Raw genomic sequence first — 20,299 nt, forward strand, 5'->3', positions numbered from 1 at the left:
TGTGGCTGCCAGGCTCCATTCTCTAACACTGTGGTTCTTCCATGTGTGGGGCAGCAAGCCCCCCCTTAAGGAAGCAACGGCTCCTTCCCCACCCTCCTGAGTTCAGGGTTTGGGGGCCACGACTGGGGTCAAAGGCAGGCAGTTCCTTTCAGTTCTTCCCCTCCAGGCTGTAATTCATGCTGTGCATGTTGAGAAGATTCCCTCAGTGGGCATCTTTATCCGCGATAACCCTCCAGCAAGGACTTTGGATCTTAACTCTCAGCTATTACTAGGGAGACTGTTCTCTTGCCTTCTCTTGTTTTATGAAATTTGCTGCATGAGAAGATCTCTAGCAGCACAATAAGTGCATGGTGTGCAATCTGCTCCTGTCACTTGCGGCTTTTAGCAGTTTTATGTTGTGTCCTGGTTTTCTCCCAACCTCCTTTTTAGTTTTCTAGCGGTTTAATCCTATGCATGTTTTACTCAAAAGGTAAGTTCTGTGCTCAGTGGGCTTTATTCCCAGGTAAGTGTATTGGATTGCAGCTTGCCAACATCCAGCAATTGGGAAGGCTCAGCTGAATTTCATTGCTTCCAGATTACATCTGTGCAATAAAATCTAGAAAGATTTGCTTGCAAAGTGGGGAGAGGGTGACTTGTCAGAGGTAGCATCTGAATGCTTCTGTCAGATTTAACGGCTGCCAATATCAGCACATCCCTGCTCCCCAATAAATATGAGGTTGCGCAATTGGAAACATGATCCCTCTCCAGCCAGTAGATAATTTGGGTTTCTTACGCAGTTACATGCGCCACCTGAATATTAGATGCGCATTTAGTGTTCCAGAGGCAAACTCATGACCCTTGTATAGTATATGCCCTTTCCAAAAAGAAATCTGCAGTAGCTCCAGCTATGAACCAAAATGACAATACTCTCCAGTATGATTTCCAGCAGTGTGGTCTTAATAGTCTATTACAGCAAAACTATCAAGAGTCTTACGGCAGGAGTCTAACATGAGTGACATATGAATGTGTTGCATTAAATCAGGTTAAACAGTCCCAAGACTCTTGTTTTTGTTCCAACATAATCGCCCATTTTTTTAAAAAAATAAGCCTGATGAAATAATCTCAACCAGGACTAATACACTGCTTAAGAGAAATTATTTCCAATACTGCATATGGCATCTTCACATAATACTGCATTGTGTATTGTTCCTCCATAAGGCCAGTTCCTCGAACCGAACTGATCCCACCACCATTAAGCTCCTTCTCAGATTTCAGTCTATTTAATGTATTGCCTCGGTAATGGACTGGATGAGAGCCAACAAACTGAAACTCAATCCAGATAAAATGGAGGTATTGTTAGTGGGCGGTTCCCTCGACTGGATAGATGGGAGGTGGCCTGCTCTTGATGAGGTTGCACCCCCTCTGAAGGAGCGGGTTCATAGCTTGGGGGGCTCCTAGATCCTTGGCTCAGGTGGCCTCAGTGGTGCAGTCTGCATTCCTCCAGCTGCACCCCTATCTGGACAGGGATAGCCTAACTTCTGTCATCTGTGCTCTGATAACCTCTAAGCTAGATTACTGCAATGTGTCTCTGAATACAGTTCAGAAACTTCAGCTGGTACAGATTTGGATGACCAGGTTGTTCACCAGGAGAAGATGGTTTGAGCGTATTACACTGATCCTGGCCCGACTGCACTGGGCCCAAAAGCATGATGTTTGCATATCAGGGCTCATGTCTTTTAAATGCATTATGACAAGCAGAAAGTCGATAGGAGAAGCAGCAATGAGGCTCCACCTGATAATTTTCTGCCTGTCCAAGATTAAAACTAATGGAGTGCAAGGTGCATTGTGTTGTTCTGCTCTTAAAGCATAATTACCAGAAATAATAGCGATACAGTTTTCATTTTATTAAATGGGGGGGGGGTGCAAGTTTCTGCAGCCATCAAGATTCATTAACTAATCTCCTTTTACACTTCCCAATTCATCACATAACACTAATATTGTGTAGAGGTTTAATAATATTAATAATATTATTATTTATACCCTGCCCATCTGGCTGGGTTCCCTCAGTCACTATGGGCGGCATCCAACACATTAAAAATTGTAAAACGGACATTAAAAATTTCAGATGTCTTCTAAAAGTCAGATACCGAGAAGGCCCTCTGCCTGGTCCCCTGTAAGCCCACTTCTCGCAAGTTAAAAGGCTGGACTTAATTTTGGGAGACCTGACAAATATTCACAGTTGCTTCTCTTAATGTATACTTCATTATTATTTAAAGTACCTAAAACAAGCACCGTAGACAGATTTTTGGCAAACAGGGTGGCGCTGTGGGTTAAACCACAGAGCCTAGGACTTGCTGATCAGAAGGTCGGTGGTTCGAATCCCCCTGACGGGGTGAGCTCCCATTGCTCGGTCCCTGCTCCTGCCAACCTAGCAGTTCAAAAGCACGTGAAAGTGCAAGTACGGTAGATAAATAGGTGCCGCTCCGGCGGGAAGGTAAACGGCATTTCCGTGCGCTGCTCTGGTTTGCCAGAAGCAGCTTAGTCATGCTGTATGCCAGCTCCCTCGGCCAATAAAACGAGATGAGCGCCGCAACCCCAGAGTCGTCCGCAACTGGACCTAATGGTCAGGGGTCCCTTTACTCTTTACCTTTACCGGCCCTACCCTTGGGCATACAGGGCAAGAGACACGATACATTGCGGCAATTTGGAGGAAGAAGGAAACAAGCAAATGCAAGTTTCCAAACTGTTAATGGAAAGGACTCTGCTTCTTAATACTTCTTACATTCTTCCATGCCTCCTTTACCCCGCCTGCAGCTAGGTTTGCAAGAAAAGCCCAATGGCAACCAGCCAGCCCCAGTGAAGCAAACAGAACAAGCCCTGCTGTCTCTCCTTGCTGCAAATGGGTGGAGCTGCCACTGGGAGTTTCAACAGAGCAATTTTGGTGATCATTGGGCGACCTTCAAGTCTCAGCCTTGCCTACTTTACAGGGATGTTGTGCTAATAAAGGAGGAGCACAGAATGCTGCTCCTTTACTCTTTGGACAGGATGGGAAATTCATAAACGCTCTCCAAACCACTGCAATAAAAAAGGAAATGTGCTCTGTGAGCCCATAATTTACGAACACACACACACACACACACAACAACAACAACAGGCACCTCTGGGAAGTGTACAGGTGCAGGGAATGTTCTTTGATATGTAGTGGACATACAAAAGGGTAAATGAATATTGGGAAATGATTTATAATGAATTGAAAAAAATGCTTAAAATTACAGAGTCCTATTTGTTGGGGATAATTGAGACTGAAATTTCCCCAGGCGTCAGGAAATGTTATTTATGTGTGCAACAACTGCAGCCTGTGTTTTGTTAGTCCAAAAATGGAATATGAGCCAGGTCCCAACCAAAGAAGAATGGCAACTTAAGTTGACAGAATATACACAACTTGAAGACTTGGCATATAGAATAAGAGAAGAAGAAGAACCTATGTTGAAAGACGTTTGGAAAACGTTTGTTGAATATATGGAAAATAATTGTGTACAGCTGAAAACGCTGGCAGCATTAAGATAAATTCAACGTGTAAATAAGTTTTGATGGATGCAATAATGGAAAACTGATTGATAATAGTTTTTGCACTGTTTTTAACACTTGATTGGGAGCCGCCCAGAGTGGCTGGGGAAACTCAGCCAGATGGGTGGGGTATAAATAAATTATTATTATAATTATTATAATTATTATTATTATTATTATTATTATTATTATTATTATTATTATTATTTGCAGGGGTATAAGATACGTATATAAAATGGACCATGGAAAGAGAAGAAGGGAAGTCATGGATATCTCAAGTATGTGACATGTTTATCTGAAATTGTAAAACAAAATTTAATTAAAAAATCGTATTTTAAAATAAGCGCCTCGGTTTCTTAAACGTTCTGCCTTCACCTTCCTCGGCGCGTGCAGCTCCGGGAGGGAAGGGGCGTGGAGGACCAGGTTCCCTCGGGCCGCTCTGGGGAATGGATCTCCATGGTCGGGCTGGGCGGAAGCGGTGTCAGGCGACCGGAAGCGGAAGTGCGGGGCTCCATTGGTTTCCCCGGTGCTGGCATTTTTTTTTGTTCCCCCCCACCTCTCCCTCCCCAAGTCCCCTCGTGATGCTTTCTCTGGATTTCTTAGACGATGTTCGGCGGATGAATAAGCGGCAGGTGCGCGAGGACGCCCGGAGGGGACGGGGAGGCGCGGCCCCCGAGGGCCACGAGGGAGGGAAAGAGAAAAGGAAGGGAGGAGGGAAGGGGAGCTGCAGCCCTGAAGGGGGGAGGGGGGAGGAAAGGGAGGGGGAGGGGAGCTGCGGCCCCTGAGAGAAGAGGGGGGGAGGGGAGCCGGAGGGGGGAGGGGTGGTGCAGCCTCGTAGGATCAAAGGCCTGAGGGGTCGTCTTGAGGGGGGAGGAGGATTAATTAATTTAAACCCCGCCTTCTCCCCTGACAGGGACCCAAGGCGGCTTGCAGATAAAACCAAGAAAAGCTAAGAACATAGGGGAGGCGGGGGGGGGGGGAATCATTAAAAAAAAAACAATTAAACATTAACAGAATCAAAACTAGACTTTGATATCCCTCCCTTCCTTAATGGCAGAACTTGGAGGCAGGGAGGAGCCACCTAATGATGGGAAAAAAACCTCGCTGGCCGTAGATTTAGGACAGACAGCATAGAGCCGTGGTTCTCAAACTTTGCTCACACCACACCAACTTTTTTATTCATTATATATACAGTGGTATCTCAGGTTAAGTACTTAATTCGTTCCGGAGATCTGTTCTTAACCTGAAACTGTTCTTAACCTGAAGCACCACTTTAGCTAATGGGGCCTCCTGCTGCCGCCGGGGCACAATTTCTGTTCTCATCCTGAAGCAAAGTTCTTAACCCGAGGTACTATTTCTGGGTTAGCGGAGTCTGTAACCTGAAGCGTATGTAACCTGAGGTATCACAGTACATTGGACAACACAGCTAGGATTGTCCTCGGTATCAGGTGGTGCTCTAGCTCTCATTTTGAAAAGATATCTGTGCACATTCTGTAAACAGAAATATTTTGATACAGTGGTACCTCGTGTTACGTACCGTCCCCCTTACGAATGCTGTGGGTTACATGCTCCGCTAACCCAGAAGTAGATGCCCCTCATTGCGACCTTTGCCCCGGGATGTGAGCGGAAGTCGCGCTCCAGCGGCACGGCAGCAATGGGAGGCGCCATTAGAGAAAGCGCGCCTCGTTACGGGCAGTTTCCTGTTATGAACAGACCTCCGGAACGGATTAAGTACGTAACACGAGGTACCACTGTACTGTGCTAAACTAAACTGAAATGTTTGAATGTTTCTTTGATTGCCCTTGAATCTTCCCACCACAACCTTTGAGAGCCACTGACATAGAGCATAGGAAGCTGGGAGTCAGGATTCTCATTGGTCCATCTAGCTCGTTATTGTCAGTACTAACAGGCAATAATAAGTAGCTCTTTGAGGTCTTCAGGCAAGGAGCCTCCCCTAACCTGAAGATGCCATTGGAGATTGAGCCTAGGACCTTGCACATGCAAAGTAGGTGCTTTGCCTGTTGGATTGTGGCTTCCGCCCTATGCAATGGGCCCTCTTCACATAGCACATTGTTTTAAGAGCACAGGGAGCTTCCTTCTGCTAGGCTGACACCTGTATGTTTATCTAGCTCAGTGATGTCTGATTTGACAAGCAATGGATTTCCAGAGTCTTTCAAAATGAGCTGCTCCCTGATCCTTTATAGTCTTGATTTGCAGTGAAATCCTTTTTATGATGGTGTGCACTGTCAATTAAAATTGCATGTTAGGGAGGGACCGTACTTCAAGTAGTATGCCACTTGCTGTGTACAAAACAATTTTACTCAGAAGTCAGTCGTGTCTAAGGTGGCAATCTTAGGAAATTTGATGTTACATGATGTGCCTCCCCTGGCTTACAGCCTGAGGCTAAACATCTTTATTTAGAAAGAAACCCCATTGATTTCAATACAGTATGTGCTTATAATTGGCCTTAGATGGCTTTGAAATGGGGTTTGGCAGGTATCGTCAACCTTTTCCAACCTTGAACTTACCTTTAACCAAGCATGCATTTGGGGGCAGATTTCTTAATCTTTTACCATATATTTGCATCACTGCATGGTGATAATGCTGTTGTGACCCACCTTGGATCAGACTTGCTCCCACTATGCTTAAAGCTTGGTTGTCCAGGTAAAGGATGCTTTTTCCTTTTTCCTTGGCTCAGCTGGAGATTAAGAGCAAACAGATTGTAGATAAAGCTATTTGGAAGTAAGTCCTGCTGTGTTTAGTGGAGCTTGGTTCCGTTTGCAAAGGACTGAAGCCATGCAATATGAACTCATGCTTGTTTATTTAGAAGTAAGTGCTATCAATTGAAAAGAATTTACTTTCAATTAAGTGTGGCTAAGATTGCAGCTTGAAGGTGTGGTGGGAAGGGGCGCTGTCATGCAACACTTGCATGAAGCAGTGTTCAGCTGCTCGACTCAAGGTGATTTGCTATCAGTAGATACAGGAAGAGTTGAGCTGTTAGCACAGAGCGCCAATAAAACCATCCAAAGTCCCAACATCCTGCTGCAAGATTGGAAGTCCATTAATTGGCCCCTGTGCACAAACTTGTGTTCAGTATCCCCCAAGGAGACAGCAGAGCACTGAAGGGCAAGTGTGACTAACTGTTTTGGGGCAAAGGGCTAGAGAACCAATGACAGACCCTCCAAGTCTGATGTGTGATTAGTGCAAAAGTGGGCATAGTCATTAAAATTCAGATCCAGTATGTTGACCTCCAGACAATATCGGGTCTCAGAATATTTAAAGCTGCCAGTTTAAACCACTTTATTTGAACTGGGTTCCATTGTTTTAACAGTGCTTGAGAATTCAAATGTAATTGTATGTCCGGGCAAGCTGCTGGTTGCACTCCACTTACTCCCAAGTAGTGCTGTTGACAGTGCTGGGACTTGCAGACGAAACAAGTTTGCCAACTACAGTTAGAGAAAGCAGGGTGGGCTTTTTGGAGTGGGGTTTCTCTTGAGAGAGATCTTTGTGCCTATGTATCTTGGGCAGTGGGGTGGCTTTTGTGTTCTCAGTGCCTACCTCACCCTTGTCCCCTTCACCCCCTCCCAGCTGTATTACCAGGTGCTGAACTTTGGGATGATCGTTTCCTCAGCGCTGATGATCTGGAAGGGGCTGATGGTGGCAACGGGCAGTGAAAGCCCCATCGTGGTCGTGCTTAGGTAAAACTGTGCTGGGAATCTCTGGTTGCAGGGTGAGACCTCAAGGACTGCTGGAGCTCAGATAGCCTGGAATGGCTTGTCTGGGCTGGAGCATCTTCTGGGCATGGCCTCTGCCAACCAGCACAGACCCTTTCACCACTGCCATCTTGACAGAAGGGCCTATGAAACCCAGAATAGCAAGAAACTGCTATTCAAACATCTGTAAAAAGGCAGGGTGCAAACCCTAAAATATCCAAAAGCCCACCATGTAGGGGGTGCGTTTCTTGGGTGACAGAGTGCAAAAAGGCCTGTCCGTTATTAAGTAAACTGTATTTTTCAAGATAGGCATTACACTTTTAATGTAGGGAGGGAGAGATCTTTTGAAGAAGAGAGTAATGAGCCCTTGAGGGGAGGCATTCTAGGAATATGAATGTATCTATTCATATGAAGTCAACTCCTTGGGCTATCTAGTCCAGTGTTGTCTAGTTTGATTGACAGCAGACCACAAAGACTTCCAGTGTAATACTTTCCTAGATGTGCCTCCTGAGGCCCTTTTAATGGGAGCGGGTTGGGCTTAAACTGGGGCTGCAGAGCAGAAAGAGACCGTAAAACTACCCAGAGTTCTGAACCTGCATTTTGCTGTGAGGGAGGCCAGACCATCTCCACTGGTGGCCACTTGAGCTATGGGGTTTCTGATAGCTTGATTATAGTAGTAAAATAGTTGGGCTAATGCTGGCAGATCTTCATCTACTCCAGGATAGATTCCCAGGGTTACCTAGGTCTTCTACAGCTGCCTTTGAAGCTGCTACTCTAATGGAGCCAGCAATGTGAATAATAAGTACTAAACTGTTACGTAAAAGGGAAAATATGGACCCACAGCTTGAGAAGAGCCAAGATCTGTTTCTTGGTACCCACATATTAATGTGTATGAAATGAAAAGAAAGGCTGTCAAGAGATCAGTAGTCCAAGTCAGCTGGCAGGGAAGACTAAAAGGCACAATAAAGTGTGCAGCTTCCTGGCTTCCTCAGTACAGACTGTCCTGAGAGAGCTGGTGGTGTATTTCTTTTCTGGCTCTTTTAGCTGCAAGGATAGAAGGCCTTGTGAATTTTTATCTCTCTGCCTTCTGCATGCAGTTGAGTCCACTTAATGGGGATCCTTCAGCCCTCCAGATGTTCTTGGCCTCCAGCTTCTATCCAACGGTCAGGGATGATGGGAGTCCTGGTCCAACAGTATCTGGACAGCACAGGTTCTCCATCCCTGCTTTAAACATTAACAGCAATGCCATGAGATGGACTCAGGGAAAAGAGTGTAACATGTCGAGGACTCCTGTAGAGCTCATTACTTCTTGGAAAAGTTTCCATTGTCAGGTGTGGCAGTAGAGTAAAGTAGCTTCAGATGGGCTGGATTTTATATAAAGGCAACTCCCCATTTGCGCAGGGGTTGCGTTCTGGGTCATAGCACGATTGTGTGAAATAGCTTCTTGGTGGAACACCCATGGAAAAGCCTTCACACACCTTGTTCTGCCCCCTTTTTGTGACATATTAGGGTCACTTCCTGGTTCGACATGATGCACGCTTGTGCTGTTGCATACATATTGGACACACCTAAAACATTTGCTGCCTGTACTTACGATAACATGTCTATACCAGCTTCCTTTGTGATGCAGACACAAGACACATAGCAACAAACAAAATGAAACAAGACCCTAACAATAAAACTGATTGAAATATAAACAAAGTCCTTAAAGATGGAACAAATCCTAAAACGCTTTAATTAATAAAAACACACACACTGAAAAGGAGCAGTCTTAGGATACCAAATATACCCATCTGAGATTGTTGTTCCACAGTATGGGGCCACTACTGAGAAGGCCATCTCTTGTGTTTCTATGAGCCTCCATCAATGGTGGGACTGTAGGAAGGGCTTCAGATGCTGTGCAATTTTCTCTAAAATGTTTATACAGGAAGAAGCAGCTCTGAAGAAAACCCTGGTCTTAGACAGTAGGCCAGTGTTCCCCAGTTTGGGGCCATTCAGATGTAGTTGTTTTCTATAAGGGTTGATGGGAGTTGTAGTCCCAACATCTGGAGGGCCCCCAGGTTGATGAAGATTGCAATAGCCAAATAATATTCCTAAGCTTACATCCCATATGGCTGATGGCTTGCACTATCTGCAGATCTTCTGCCAGAGCTTGAAATGAGACACCAGAAGACTCCCTCTTTGCCTTTGCTTTCCTTGTCAGAATGTCAGTATTTCCTGGCAACTGGAGGCATAGCACACAGATACACAGTGCTTACAAAGTTCAGCATCTCTGCCTGCACTAGATCAATTATTGTAAAATTTGAAAGGTTAAGGATTTTGAATCACTTTGCCATTTCCCAGACATCAGTAATGACCTAGCAGTGCCTGGGATAAAATAATGCTGGTGATAGAGAGAATCAATAACAGTCCCTTACTGCAGCACATGAGGAATTAGATTCCCGGGAGTATTCATTTGCATGCACATGAAGATTCCCGCTGTATTTCATTCTTAAAGTGATAGCTGGTGTAGTTTAGTCCATTCTAGCAGTCCTGCAGCCCTTCAAAACCACCCTGGGTGGTGATATTTCACGACACAAACGCTGTGCTCATTAACTGATGGCTTTGTCTTCCAGCGGCAGTATGGAGCCTGCATTTCACAGAGGAGATCTCCTGTTCTTAACCAATCGTATCGAGGAGCCAATCAGAGTGGGCGAAATCGTGGTTTTTAGGATAGAAGGAAGGGAAATTCCAATAGTGCATCGGGTTTTGAAAATTCATGAAAAGTACGTGTGCCTTTCTGGATGGCGATTGCTGCAAAAGTCTGTTGACATGTCGCTTTATGCTGGAATCCTTTTCCAGACAGCGGCTGCGTTCAGATGTCACATTACCATGGTTTAGATGATAGAGAACAAGTTCTGTGCTTGTGCAATCCCTTCTCCTCTTCTATGCTCAGTTTCATTTGTTACTTTGTGGTTTGAATAAACCGCAGCCTGCCATTGCATCCAAACCCTCAATCTGGCTTGAGCAAACCCTCTGAACCAGGAGTGCAGTCATGATTTGATCCTCATTTTGAAATTGTATTTGAACGGCTTGTTCAAATCACAGGTTACTGATTCAGATCAGCAAACTATTTTGGTTAAACCTGGAGTAGTTTTATTAAGTCCAGTGCTTGAAGAGAAGAGGAAGCTTCTTCCTGATCCTTTAAAGATCACAAGATAAGGGTATGTGATGTCTGAACGTGTTTGGCTGCCTTGGAAATAACACAGGAAATAGCATTCTGTCCTTGGCTTAGTGGGGGTATTTGCAGTTCTGGAATAGCTGTGGAATCTAAACCATGGCTATTTTATGCTTTGGCACAGTTTATTGGATGAATGCTGCTGTTCCTGTCCCCCCATCGTCGTCCCCTGCTGAGTTTATTGGACTGTTTTATTCTTTTAATCCATCTTGCATCCTACCGTATTTTTTGCTCTATAAGACTCACTTTTTCCCTCCTAAAAAGTAAGGGGAAATTTGTGTGCGTCTTATGGAGCGAATGCAGGCTGCGCAGCTATCGCAGAAGCCAGAACAGCAAGAGGGATTTCTGCTTTCACTGCACAGCGATCTCTCTTGCTGTTCTGGCTTCTGAGAGTCAGAATATTTTTTTTCTTGTTTTCCTCCTCCAAAAACTAGGTGCGTCTTGTGGTCTGGTGCGTCTTATAGAGCGAAAAATACGGTATGTTTATAAGAAGGCCTCTCACATCTATTCTCATAAAAGTATATATGCAGTGACCAAATAAAATTGTCTTTTTGATAGGAACTACTTTTAATGTGATCCCCTCCCCAATAGCTTGATTCGATAACATTTTTTCTGTCCTTTAGCTTTGCAACATCCCTTAAAACCTGTAGTCATATGGACCTGACAAAGTATCCCAGTAGAGTGTGTGTGTGTGTGTGTGTTTGTGCAGGAGTGCATGCAACATGGCTGTCTAAGACTGAAGGTGCATACTTTATATTCTAGTCGCTTTGGGGTGTCTCATGAGAAGTGACTAATAAATGAAATGAAAATCAATGATAATTTTGTAGAATCTCTCCCAGACTTGCATCCCAATCATTTTCTCTCTCTGGCGCAGGCATTTCTGACCTTTGCACACATTTGTAACCCTGTTGTGCAATGCCATCCTGTCCAGAGGAATGAGAGGCACACCAGGTTTTTTTTATTTAAAAAGTTGCTGGATTCTTCCTTGGTTGCCCTTCAGCAGCTACCTAACTTTGGTTTTTCCTCCCCAAGACAAAACGGAGACATCAAGTTCTTGACGAAGGGTGACAATAATGCTGTTGATGACAGAGGCTTGTACAAGCAAGGCCAGCACTGGCTGGAGAAGAAAGACGTGGTGGGGCGAGCAAGAGGGTAAGCTGTGAGCCAGCAGGGGACGATGTGTAGCATACCTTGCATGTTCAATTTCCAGTTAAGCTGTCAGTCTTTAGCTCACATTTTTTAACATTCCTCTTTGTTAAAAGTAAAAAGAAACCAGCACCAGAAGGGGAGGGGCTGGGGTGGAAGTTCTCTCTCAATGTGCTAACTTTTGACTTGCAGAATTTTCGGAGAGCAAGCATTCAAATGTTGCATTCCCCCACCTGCTCTCTGAAATGGTACCATTGCATGAGTCGGCCATCTTGTTTTTCCTCCATGTGGCCAAGGCCTTGTCTTATCTATCGAATGCATCTTCAGAACCAACAGTCAACCCAATGTGTGTCTAACAGTGGCATAATCCCTTTCTTTTTAGATTTGTGCCATACATTGGAATAGTGACCATCCTTATGAACGATTACCCAAAATTTAAGGTATGATCTTCCACTCAGTTCATCTGCTGGAGAAATTATCTCCTCCCTTAGGCAGGAAGCTTTTATGTAGAAAAATTGTTAGCAGGATCTCTGCAGTTCTTCACAGATCTTCCCACTTGTGCAACAGAATTCCTTCCTCTCCTCCCCCTGTATATCCTCTAAATTGGCTCTGAGGCTTCCCCCAACCCTGTGGAACAGATGTGGGGTGGGGGGCACATGGGGAGAGGAAAGGGGACAGGAAGTTCCATTGTGCAAGATGAGCGAGTCAGATACTGTCCCAGATAGAGATCCTGACCCCCTTTTAAACAGATCAGACGATGTGTTTTTATTTTATTTTTAATTTTTATTGGAATTTTATTTACAACATAACACAACCCCCCCACCCCCAATACACAAATCCACCCTCATTAAATGTGAACATAACAAAAATACAAAAGCTTTTCTACTAGTGATAACAGACAGATATAGCAAGAGAAGATCAGAAAATACTCCTCTATGCCACCGGAGCGGCAAGGATCCTAATTGCTAAAAACTGGAAAAATGAAACTGTGCCAACCAAAAAGGAATGGCAAGACAAACTGATAGAGTATATTGAACTGGCCAGATTAACAGAGGCAATTAGAGATCACACTAGACGAGTTTCAAAAAGCATGGGGGGGGAGAAGCATGTGGAAAATGCAGAGAATATTTCACAAAACAGTGCCCTAAAATACATACCTGGACTTGTTTCAATTAATGTCTGCAGGAGACTTTGTGGATATTTAAGTTATAATTAGAAAAGTCTTAATAATTATTCATAAAGGAAACAGTTTATAAGAAGTAAATAAGGAGGCCAGATACAGGATAAAGGAAGTCATTTATTTGGTTGTTTGTATTGTATGTTATGCTCACTGTATGTTATGTTCAGATCAGACAATATGAATCTGCTTCTAATTATGTGATCGCAGTGTTTGAGCATACTCTCCACCACCACTTTGCAGAGCTTGGAGCTTTGCTTAACTCTTTGGGCATGGACTGAGGGTGAGGATAGGCCAGAATACTTAAGGTGGGGAGGCATTGATGAGGACTTAGCATGATAGGGAAAGCCAAGGAATTGCAGCACATCCCACACTAAGACTTGTTCTGACTTCCAAACGGGTAAAGAAACTCTACATATTCTAGACATTTTCCATTGCATCTCTTCAGGCTTGCTCCTCAAGGAGGTGATAACCCTGTGCCTGGGACGTCCCACTTCAGATTGGGGTGTGTGTGTTACATGATTAATCCCTCCATTAAAAAATAAATCCCTGAACCTAAAAAACCAGCACAGTCAGGGTGAAGGCTAAGCTAGAACCATTTCTCCTTTGCCATCTAGCTTTTTGTGGAGAGAGAGAGAGAAGAGCAGGGGTGGGTTTGATCCCATCACGTAAACCCCACCTGCAGTCTGAAGGTGGTGGTATGGTCCACTGGCCAGGTATTAGTTTGCCACCTTGATGAGCATTATTATTATTATTATTATTACTGTTAGGTTTTTTGTTTTGGTTTAGTTAAGCTGGGATGTTGTGGTTCTATGAAATCTTGAGATCCTGTATAGTAGCCTGTCTTCCATTCTATTCTACAAATCACAATTGTGCATTCTTATACCTAAGCTGTAAGTGTGTTTGACAGCTCAAATCCTTTTGTCTTTCCCCCCCACAGTACACTGTCCTCTTTCTACTGGGCTTGTTTGTGCTGGTGCATCGAGAGTAGCCTGCCACCCGGGGAGGCCAGCTGGAGATGCCATTTGCTCTTGAGTAGACAGTGAGGTGTGATGTATGTACATTTCACTGCTTCTTAACCAAGTTCGGTTTGGCTTTTGTTTTTGTTTTTCAACAGCCGTGTAACAGGAGAGTCGATCCCAGTATTTTGAACAGTTTGTCACATTTTAGCATTTTTGTACATCAGTGAATTTTTATATTAAAAGATTTAAGCCAAAGCATCTTGTCTTTCTATGAGCTTATGAGTTCTCTCTTTGTTCTTGCCTTGGTCACATTAAGTTAGACAGGAGCAGGACTTTGGCTACCAGCTTGAGGTCACCACGAGTGAATGAATCCATGGGACAAGCAGGCTGCATCAGGATTTGAATGAAACCTTGTGAGGCACCCATAATCCCTATCATACCTTCTGATTTTAAAACTGTAAAAGTATAGCAGCTTCTTGAGAGTCCCATGGACTGCAAGAAGAACAAACCGATCCATTCTTAAGGAAATCAGCCCTGAGTGCTCACTGGAAGGACAGATCATGAAGCTGAGGCTCCAATACTTTGGCCACCTCATGAGAAGAGAAGACTCCCTGGAAAAGACCCTGATGTTGGGAAAGATGGAGGGCACAAGGAGAAGGGGACGACAGAGGACGAGATGGTTGGACAGTGTCTTCGAAGCTACAAACATGAGTCTGACCAAACTGTGGGAGGCAGTGGAAGACAAGTGCCTGGTGTGCTCTGGTCCATGGGGTCATGAGAGTCGGACACGACTAAACGACTAAACAACAACAACAACAAGGTCTCCTTTGAGAACTACAGGGAACAGCATTGAGTACTTGACTTGGCATTTGAATAGCCATGCTTATTTTACCTGGCACAATACAATTCTCCTCCTCCATCTTTCCTTGAGTGAAAGGCTCCAATTTTTGTGGCACGTATAGCTTCTATATGTTTGCAAGAACTCCCATTAGGACAACACAGTCCCTGCTGTGTTGTAGTGGAACATTATTTGACACAGCATGCAAAATCCAGTTGCAGTAGGAACATCAGAAGCTACCTTGTACTGAGCCGGACCATTGGCAATCTAGCTCAGTCCTGTCTCCATTCACTGCCAGCAACTCTCCAGAGTTTCAGGTGGGGTTTTCGCCCCCAGCCCTACCGGGAGATGCTAGAAATTAAACCTAGAGCCTTCTGCATGGAAAGCAGGAGCTCTGCCAGTGATCCATGAGGCATCATTAAGACAACTAGGAAATTGTTTTAAAATGTGTGCCCTGCCCCTCCCACAAGAAAGCTTCAGGATACAGTGGTACCTCGGGTTACATACGCTTCAGGTTACAGACTCCGCTAACCCAGAAATAGTGCTTCAGGTTAAGAATTTTGCTTCAGAATGAGAATAGAAATCACGCGGCAGTGGTGGCGCAGCAGCAGCAGGAGGCCCCATTAGCTAAAGTGGTGCTTCAGGTTAAGAACAGTTTCAGGTTAAGAACGGACCTCCAGAACGAATTAAGTACATAACTAGAGGTACCACTGCAGTCATACCTTGGGTTAAAGTTGCTTCAGGTTGAACGTTTTTGGGTTGCGCTCCACGGCGACCTGGAAGTAACGGAACGTGTTACTTCTGGGTTTTGCCGCATGCGCAGATGCTCAAAATGATGTCACGCGCATGCGCAGAAGTCGCATATCGTGACAAGTGCAGATGCAGGTTGCATTCTCTTCAGGATGCGAACAGGGCTACGGAATGGATCCCGTTAGCATCCTGAGTTACCACTGTACTTGCACAGGACACAGTGGGATGTGAATGGGCAATGGTGTACAGCCTATCAAGAAGAGGTACTGAGTTCTACCACAAAAGTCAAATGAAGACCACATGGGACTCTTCATAGAAAGGACCTGGTTGACACCTGCAGCTGAATAAGATGGGAGAATCTGGAGGTGCAGAGTGGACCGTACCACCTCAGACTGGGAATGTCCTTTGTGAATGCTTCCCCCTTGTGTAAAAACAAAAAAATAAGGTAATCAGACAGAAAACTGGGGAAGAAACTTCTAACCCAGCTCATGCTTAGCTTTCTATTTGCAGGGAAATGTTTAAGCAGGGCTTTTGTTCTTTAAAGAGCAGAACAGAGTACTTTGGACTCGGCTGCTTCATTGCTGCAGGGATCTGTTGGGCGTGTAGAGCAGTTCAAGTATATTGCCATCACTAATGGCAATATACTGGTGTGTGTGCAAAAAGGGCCTTAAAAATGTGCCAGACTTTTGGTAGAAGCAAGAAAGTCATGTCCCTGTGCAAGGATCTTGCATTCTAAAGCCAGACAAGTCTGAACATAGCAGAGGAAATGCAAAGGTGAGGGGAAACGCAAAGGAACATGAGCAAATGTAACTTCACAGACTTGGGGACAAAGATGGGTTAAGCACAGGCTTTGGCGTACCTCTTTGGGGAAAGAGCCATAGCTTGGTGGTAGAATGCATGCTTTGCCTGCAGAAATTCCTAGGTTCAATCCCTGGTATTTATCATCTGGTATCAAGTGAATAGAGAGAATGCACTGTCTGAAACTCTGGAGAGCTACCTTCAGATACAGAGGAACAGGCAATGATTGGTTAGATCAGGGATGGGGGACATGTTGGATTCCAACTCGACATCAACCTCGTCCGGAACGGTCAGGCATGGGGGGTTGTAGTCCAACTGCACCTGCAGGGTCAAAGGTTCCCTATATCCCTGGCCTAGATGGACAAGGAGCCTGACCTGCCACAAAACAATCTTCGGTGTTCCTAAAGCTGGGTTCTGAGACAGAACTTAAAGGAAAAGAAAAGGAGCCCTTGTGTTCTGGAGTCTTCACTGTGCGCTACCCAGAGACTTGCTTCTCTGCATTCTAAAGATGTAGAGGACCCCTCCCCCCCCATGGTTTCATTGATGCTGTGCTTGCATGGCAAGCTTGGGAGTGCAGGGATGCTTGTCAATATCCATTGCATGCCGCAGTAAGGAAGCCAGGTGACCAGAGGGAAGGTAGCATTGCCTTCCGTGCTATGTACGTGATCTCTAAATGCTGTGATTTTATGCGCTGAGATCGCTTTTCTCTTTGTAGCTCCCCATTAAGAGCAGAGGGCACTTTCTCATTAGTAACTTGACTCCTGCCCCAACGGCATCACACCTCCTTTAGAAAAGGTCACCAAAGACGTGCGTGTGCTTTAGCACAATCGCATCCTCATAGCCGTGACGGCGCGAGCTCCTCTGGCAGTTTCTAACATGCTGGTTTGTCGCTTGTGTGCGCATCACCAGCTAATGTGCTAATATTCCCACATCTGTCACTTTGCAGTGAATCTGGAATCCAGCCTGGCTTCAGGTTGAAACCCTTGGCGGAGTGGTATCTTTAATCTTTGCTCAGGGATAGGGAATCTTTGGCGGCTCTTCAGATGCTGCTGAACTACAACTCCCATCATCCCTGGCCATTGCCCAAGCTGGCTGGGGCTGATGGGAGTTGTGGTTTGGCATCACCTGTTGGGCCAAACATTCCCTACCCCTGACTTAGGTGGTACAATTTGGAAGCAGAAAGAAAGCCAGTGTGGTCTAGCTGTTAAGAGCAGTGAAGTTCAAATAACTCCTCACTTGGTCACAAAACTGGCACTTGATCAACATCTCAGCCTAACTTGCTTCATAGGTTTGCTGGGAAGATAAAATGAGGATAAAACCTTGGTACACTCTGCCCCTAAGAACTTTGAAGTCATCCTGCAGCTGACCACCAAACATTTGATGTTGTATCTTGGACCAAGTGGGCTACTGATAAGGGCAAATATTTTGTGTGTACAGTTGTACCTTGGTTTTCAAACAGCTTAGTTCCCAAACGTTTTGTCTCCCAAACGTCGCAAACCTGTTCCGGTTTGCAAACTATTTTTGGAAGCCGAATGTCCAACAGGGCTTGCAGCCAATCAGAAGCCCCGATTTGGTGTTTGAACATTTGGGAAGTCGAATGGACTTCCGGAATGGATTCCATTCGACTTCCAAGGTATATGTATATATAAAATAGCCCTGCCCTGCAAAATGCAATGCTGCCGTCAATGCAGCCCAGTAACACCAAATTGCTAGTTTTGGAGCATCTGAGACAGAGAGAAGCTTGCAAGAACCCTACAACATCGTCTACTGTTGCTGTTATATGTTGGAGGCTGAGGCTGAGAATGGTTCACAACAACCCTAGTCTAGTGCTAGACCCTGATTGCAGATTGAAAATGAGGCAGATGAGGCTGTAAGGATAGCATACAACAACCCTGTTTGCCTAATATGTGGGCAAGTGGTGATGAACTGGGTCTGGTTGGTGTGCCAGATCCTCCTTCACCCCTGTGGAGGTGACTTCTTTGAGGGGGCTCAACATCCATCAACTGATCTGCACTGAAAGCAGGACCCACTGGCTGCACTAGGGAGTTCCTGATGGCTATGCCTGTCCACATACAATGTCCAGGATGGGGCAGGTGGGAATGGTTTGGTGGCGGAAACAGCCTTCTGGGCTGAATTAGGCCCACAGGCCAGAGGTTGTGTGGAGGCCACAGGGGTGTGGAACCTTTTGCCCTATAGAGATTGCTGAGCTACAGCTTCCAACTGCTCCAGCAAGCATAGCCAATGGCCTGGGGTGATGGGAGTTGCAGTTTGGCAACTTCTAGAGGTTCCTCCCCCTCACGTAGGATGGTTACCATCACCACTTTTTTGCCAGTGGGCTGCAGTTCCATTGTAGAGCATCTGCATTGCAGGTGGAAAGTCACAGGTTCAATTCCTAGCATCTTCGGGTAGCGTTGGGAGACATGGCAGCCTAAAACCCTGGAGAGTTGCTGCCAGTCAGTGCAGGCAATACCTAGATGGAAACAAGGGTCTGAATGAGTGTAAGGCAGTGTTCTATAGTCCTATGAGCCTTAAAGGTAAAGGTAAAGGGACACCTGACCATTAGGTCCAGTCATGACCGACTCTGGGGTTGCGGCGCTCATCTCGCTTTAGTGACCGAGGGAGCTGGCGTACAGCTTCCGGGTCATGTGGCCAGCATGACTAAACCACTTCTGGCGAACCAGAGCAGTGCATGGAAATGCCATTTACCTTCCTGCCAGAGTGGTACCTATTTATCTACTTGCACTTTGACATGCTTTTGAACTGCTAGGTTGGCAGGAGCTGGGACTGAGCAACGGAAGCTCACTCCGTTGCGGGGATTCAAACTGCCGACCTTCTGATCGGCAAGTCCTAGGCTCTGTGGTTTAGACCACAGCGCCACCCGCGTCCCTCCTATGAGCCTTAGTGCCACTTTAATATTCACTGTCTTCAGGTGAGTAAGGGAGTCAACTTGTCTGAAAAGCAGGCTAAAAAGTTACATGTGTGTGTTTTAATAGTCCTTAGATTTGCTTCCGTGCCTTTTAAAAGTACCAGAAATGTGGTCCTTTGGCTGCATCCTTTTCTTGGGCATTTGTGTGCGTGTCCCCTGATGCAAATGTTGCTAATCAACACCTTGTTACACTGTGTGCAGGTGCTGATATTCTGCATGTAGGCAACAGCTAATTGCTGCGAAGAGAGGTGTCACCCACAAATATTGCCTAAGAATGGCACTTTTTTTCCCAGAAAGCAAGAAAAAAAAGCATTAAGATTCTTTTGTCCCATGGGATTTAACTGTAACGAGAAGCCTACAGCAGACTTTGCTGGCAAAGAGGCAGGGTTTGGGGAGGAGAGAAGTGAATCTTCTATCTATCTACCTCCCAGCATCCTTAAGAAGCCCTGGCTGTTGCACACTTTCTCCCTCAAATATTGTTCCAGCAGCATTGTAGCCATTGCATGATAATTCTGCAATGGTAGGTAAAGCCTGTAAAAATGTGTGCTGCACATAGGAACCACAAGTATGTTAAATGCAGGGTAAACTGTGTGTGTCAAAAGGGCCAGAGCAATCTCTAGCTGAGGCATGTGGAAGTGGATCCTTAATCTTCCCCAGTTTAGGGGGGCTGACTTTGACAAATGCGCTGGGCCTGTGACTCCTCTGATGTCACAATGATGTCGGGTGACTACCTTTTGCAGGGCACTGTGTGTGGGTGTCTTGCAAGACCCAGCGATCAGTTGTTTACTTGCCTGGGCTACAAACATTGCTCTGATTTCTGCTTTCACTTGAGATGGAAGCTTCTCTTGTGATGAACTGGCAGCTACTAAATTGGGCATATTAGGTTCAGAGGTACCCTAGATACGTTCTTTGCCAATGTAAATCCAAGTTCTCTGATAAGCATAAATTAAGCAGATGTTGATTCCCTTTGTATCATATAATTCTGCTTCCAAAATGCAAGCTTTGGCTGTATTTTGCTTATTATTATTTTTCAGGCTTTGTATATTAAGAAATGAAAAACGAGGCTTCTGAGCTTTCTGATCATTATCGGTCCATCCCAGCATTGTAGGCTGTTTAAAAGGGAAATGCAAGAGCAGATTAAATCTCCAACTACTGAAAAAATCCATCAAAATGAGTTCTAGGGACCAAGGCAATGTCCATAGCTGATCGGATCGACATTTAAAAAC

The 20,299-nt window shown here is 45.2% G+C and overlaps 1 protein-coding gene across 1 annotated transcript; it reads left to right on the top strand.

Moving 5' to 3' along the window:
• Positions 1-4,019: 4,019 nt before the first annotated feature.
• SEC11A (SEC11 homolog A, signal peptidase complex subunit) lies at positions 4,020-14,016 on the top strand. The gene is made up of 6 exons (XM_081889016.1): positions 4,020-4,178; positions 7,135-7,244; positions 9,875-10,024; positions 11,509-11,628; positions 12,005-12,062; positions 13,740-14,016. Exons 1-6 carry the CDS (start codon positions 4,128-4,130, stop codon positions 13,788-13,790), a joined length of 540 nt encoding a protein of 179 aa, XP_081745142.1. The 5' UTR covers positions 4,020-4,127; the 3' UTR covers positions 13,791-14,016.
• The last annotated feature ends 6,283 nt before the right edge of the window (positions 14,017-20,299 follow it).

This window comes from Podarcis melisellensis (genome assembly GCF_964234715.1).
Source record: "Podarcis melisellensis genome assembly, chromosome: 14".
NCBI classification, from domain to species: domain Eukaryota; kingdom Metazoa; phylum Chordata; class Lepidosauria; order Squamata; family Lacertidae; genus Podarcis; species Podarcis melisellensis.

Coding starts and splice junctions, on each gene's coding strand:
- SEC11A (XM_081889016.1), top strand. CDS start 4,128: ATGCTTTCTCTGGATTTCTTAGACGATGTTCGGCGGATGAATAAGCGG. Junction 10,025..11,508: donor GTTTTGAAAATTCATGAAAA/GTACGTGTGCCT, acceptor TTCCTCCCCAAG/ACAAAACGGAGACATCAAGT. Junction 12,063..13,739: donor ACGATTACCCAAAATTTAAG/GTATGATCTTCC, acceptor TCCCCCCCACAG/TACACTGTCCTCTTTCTACT.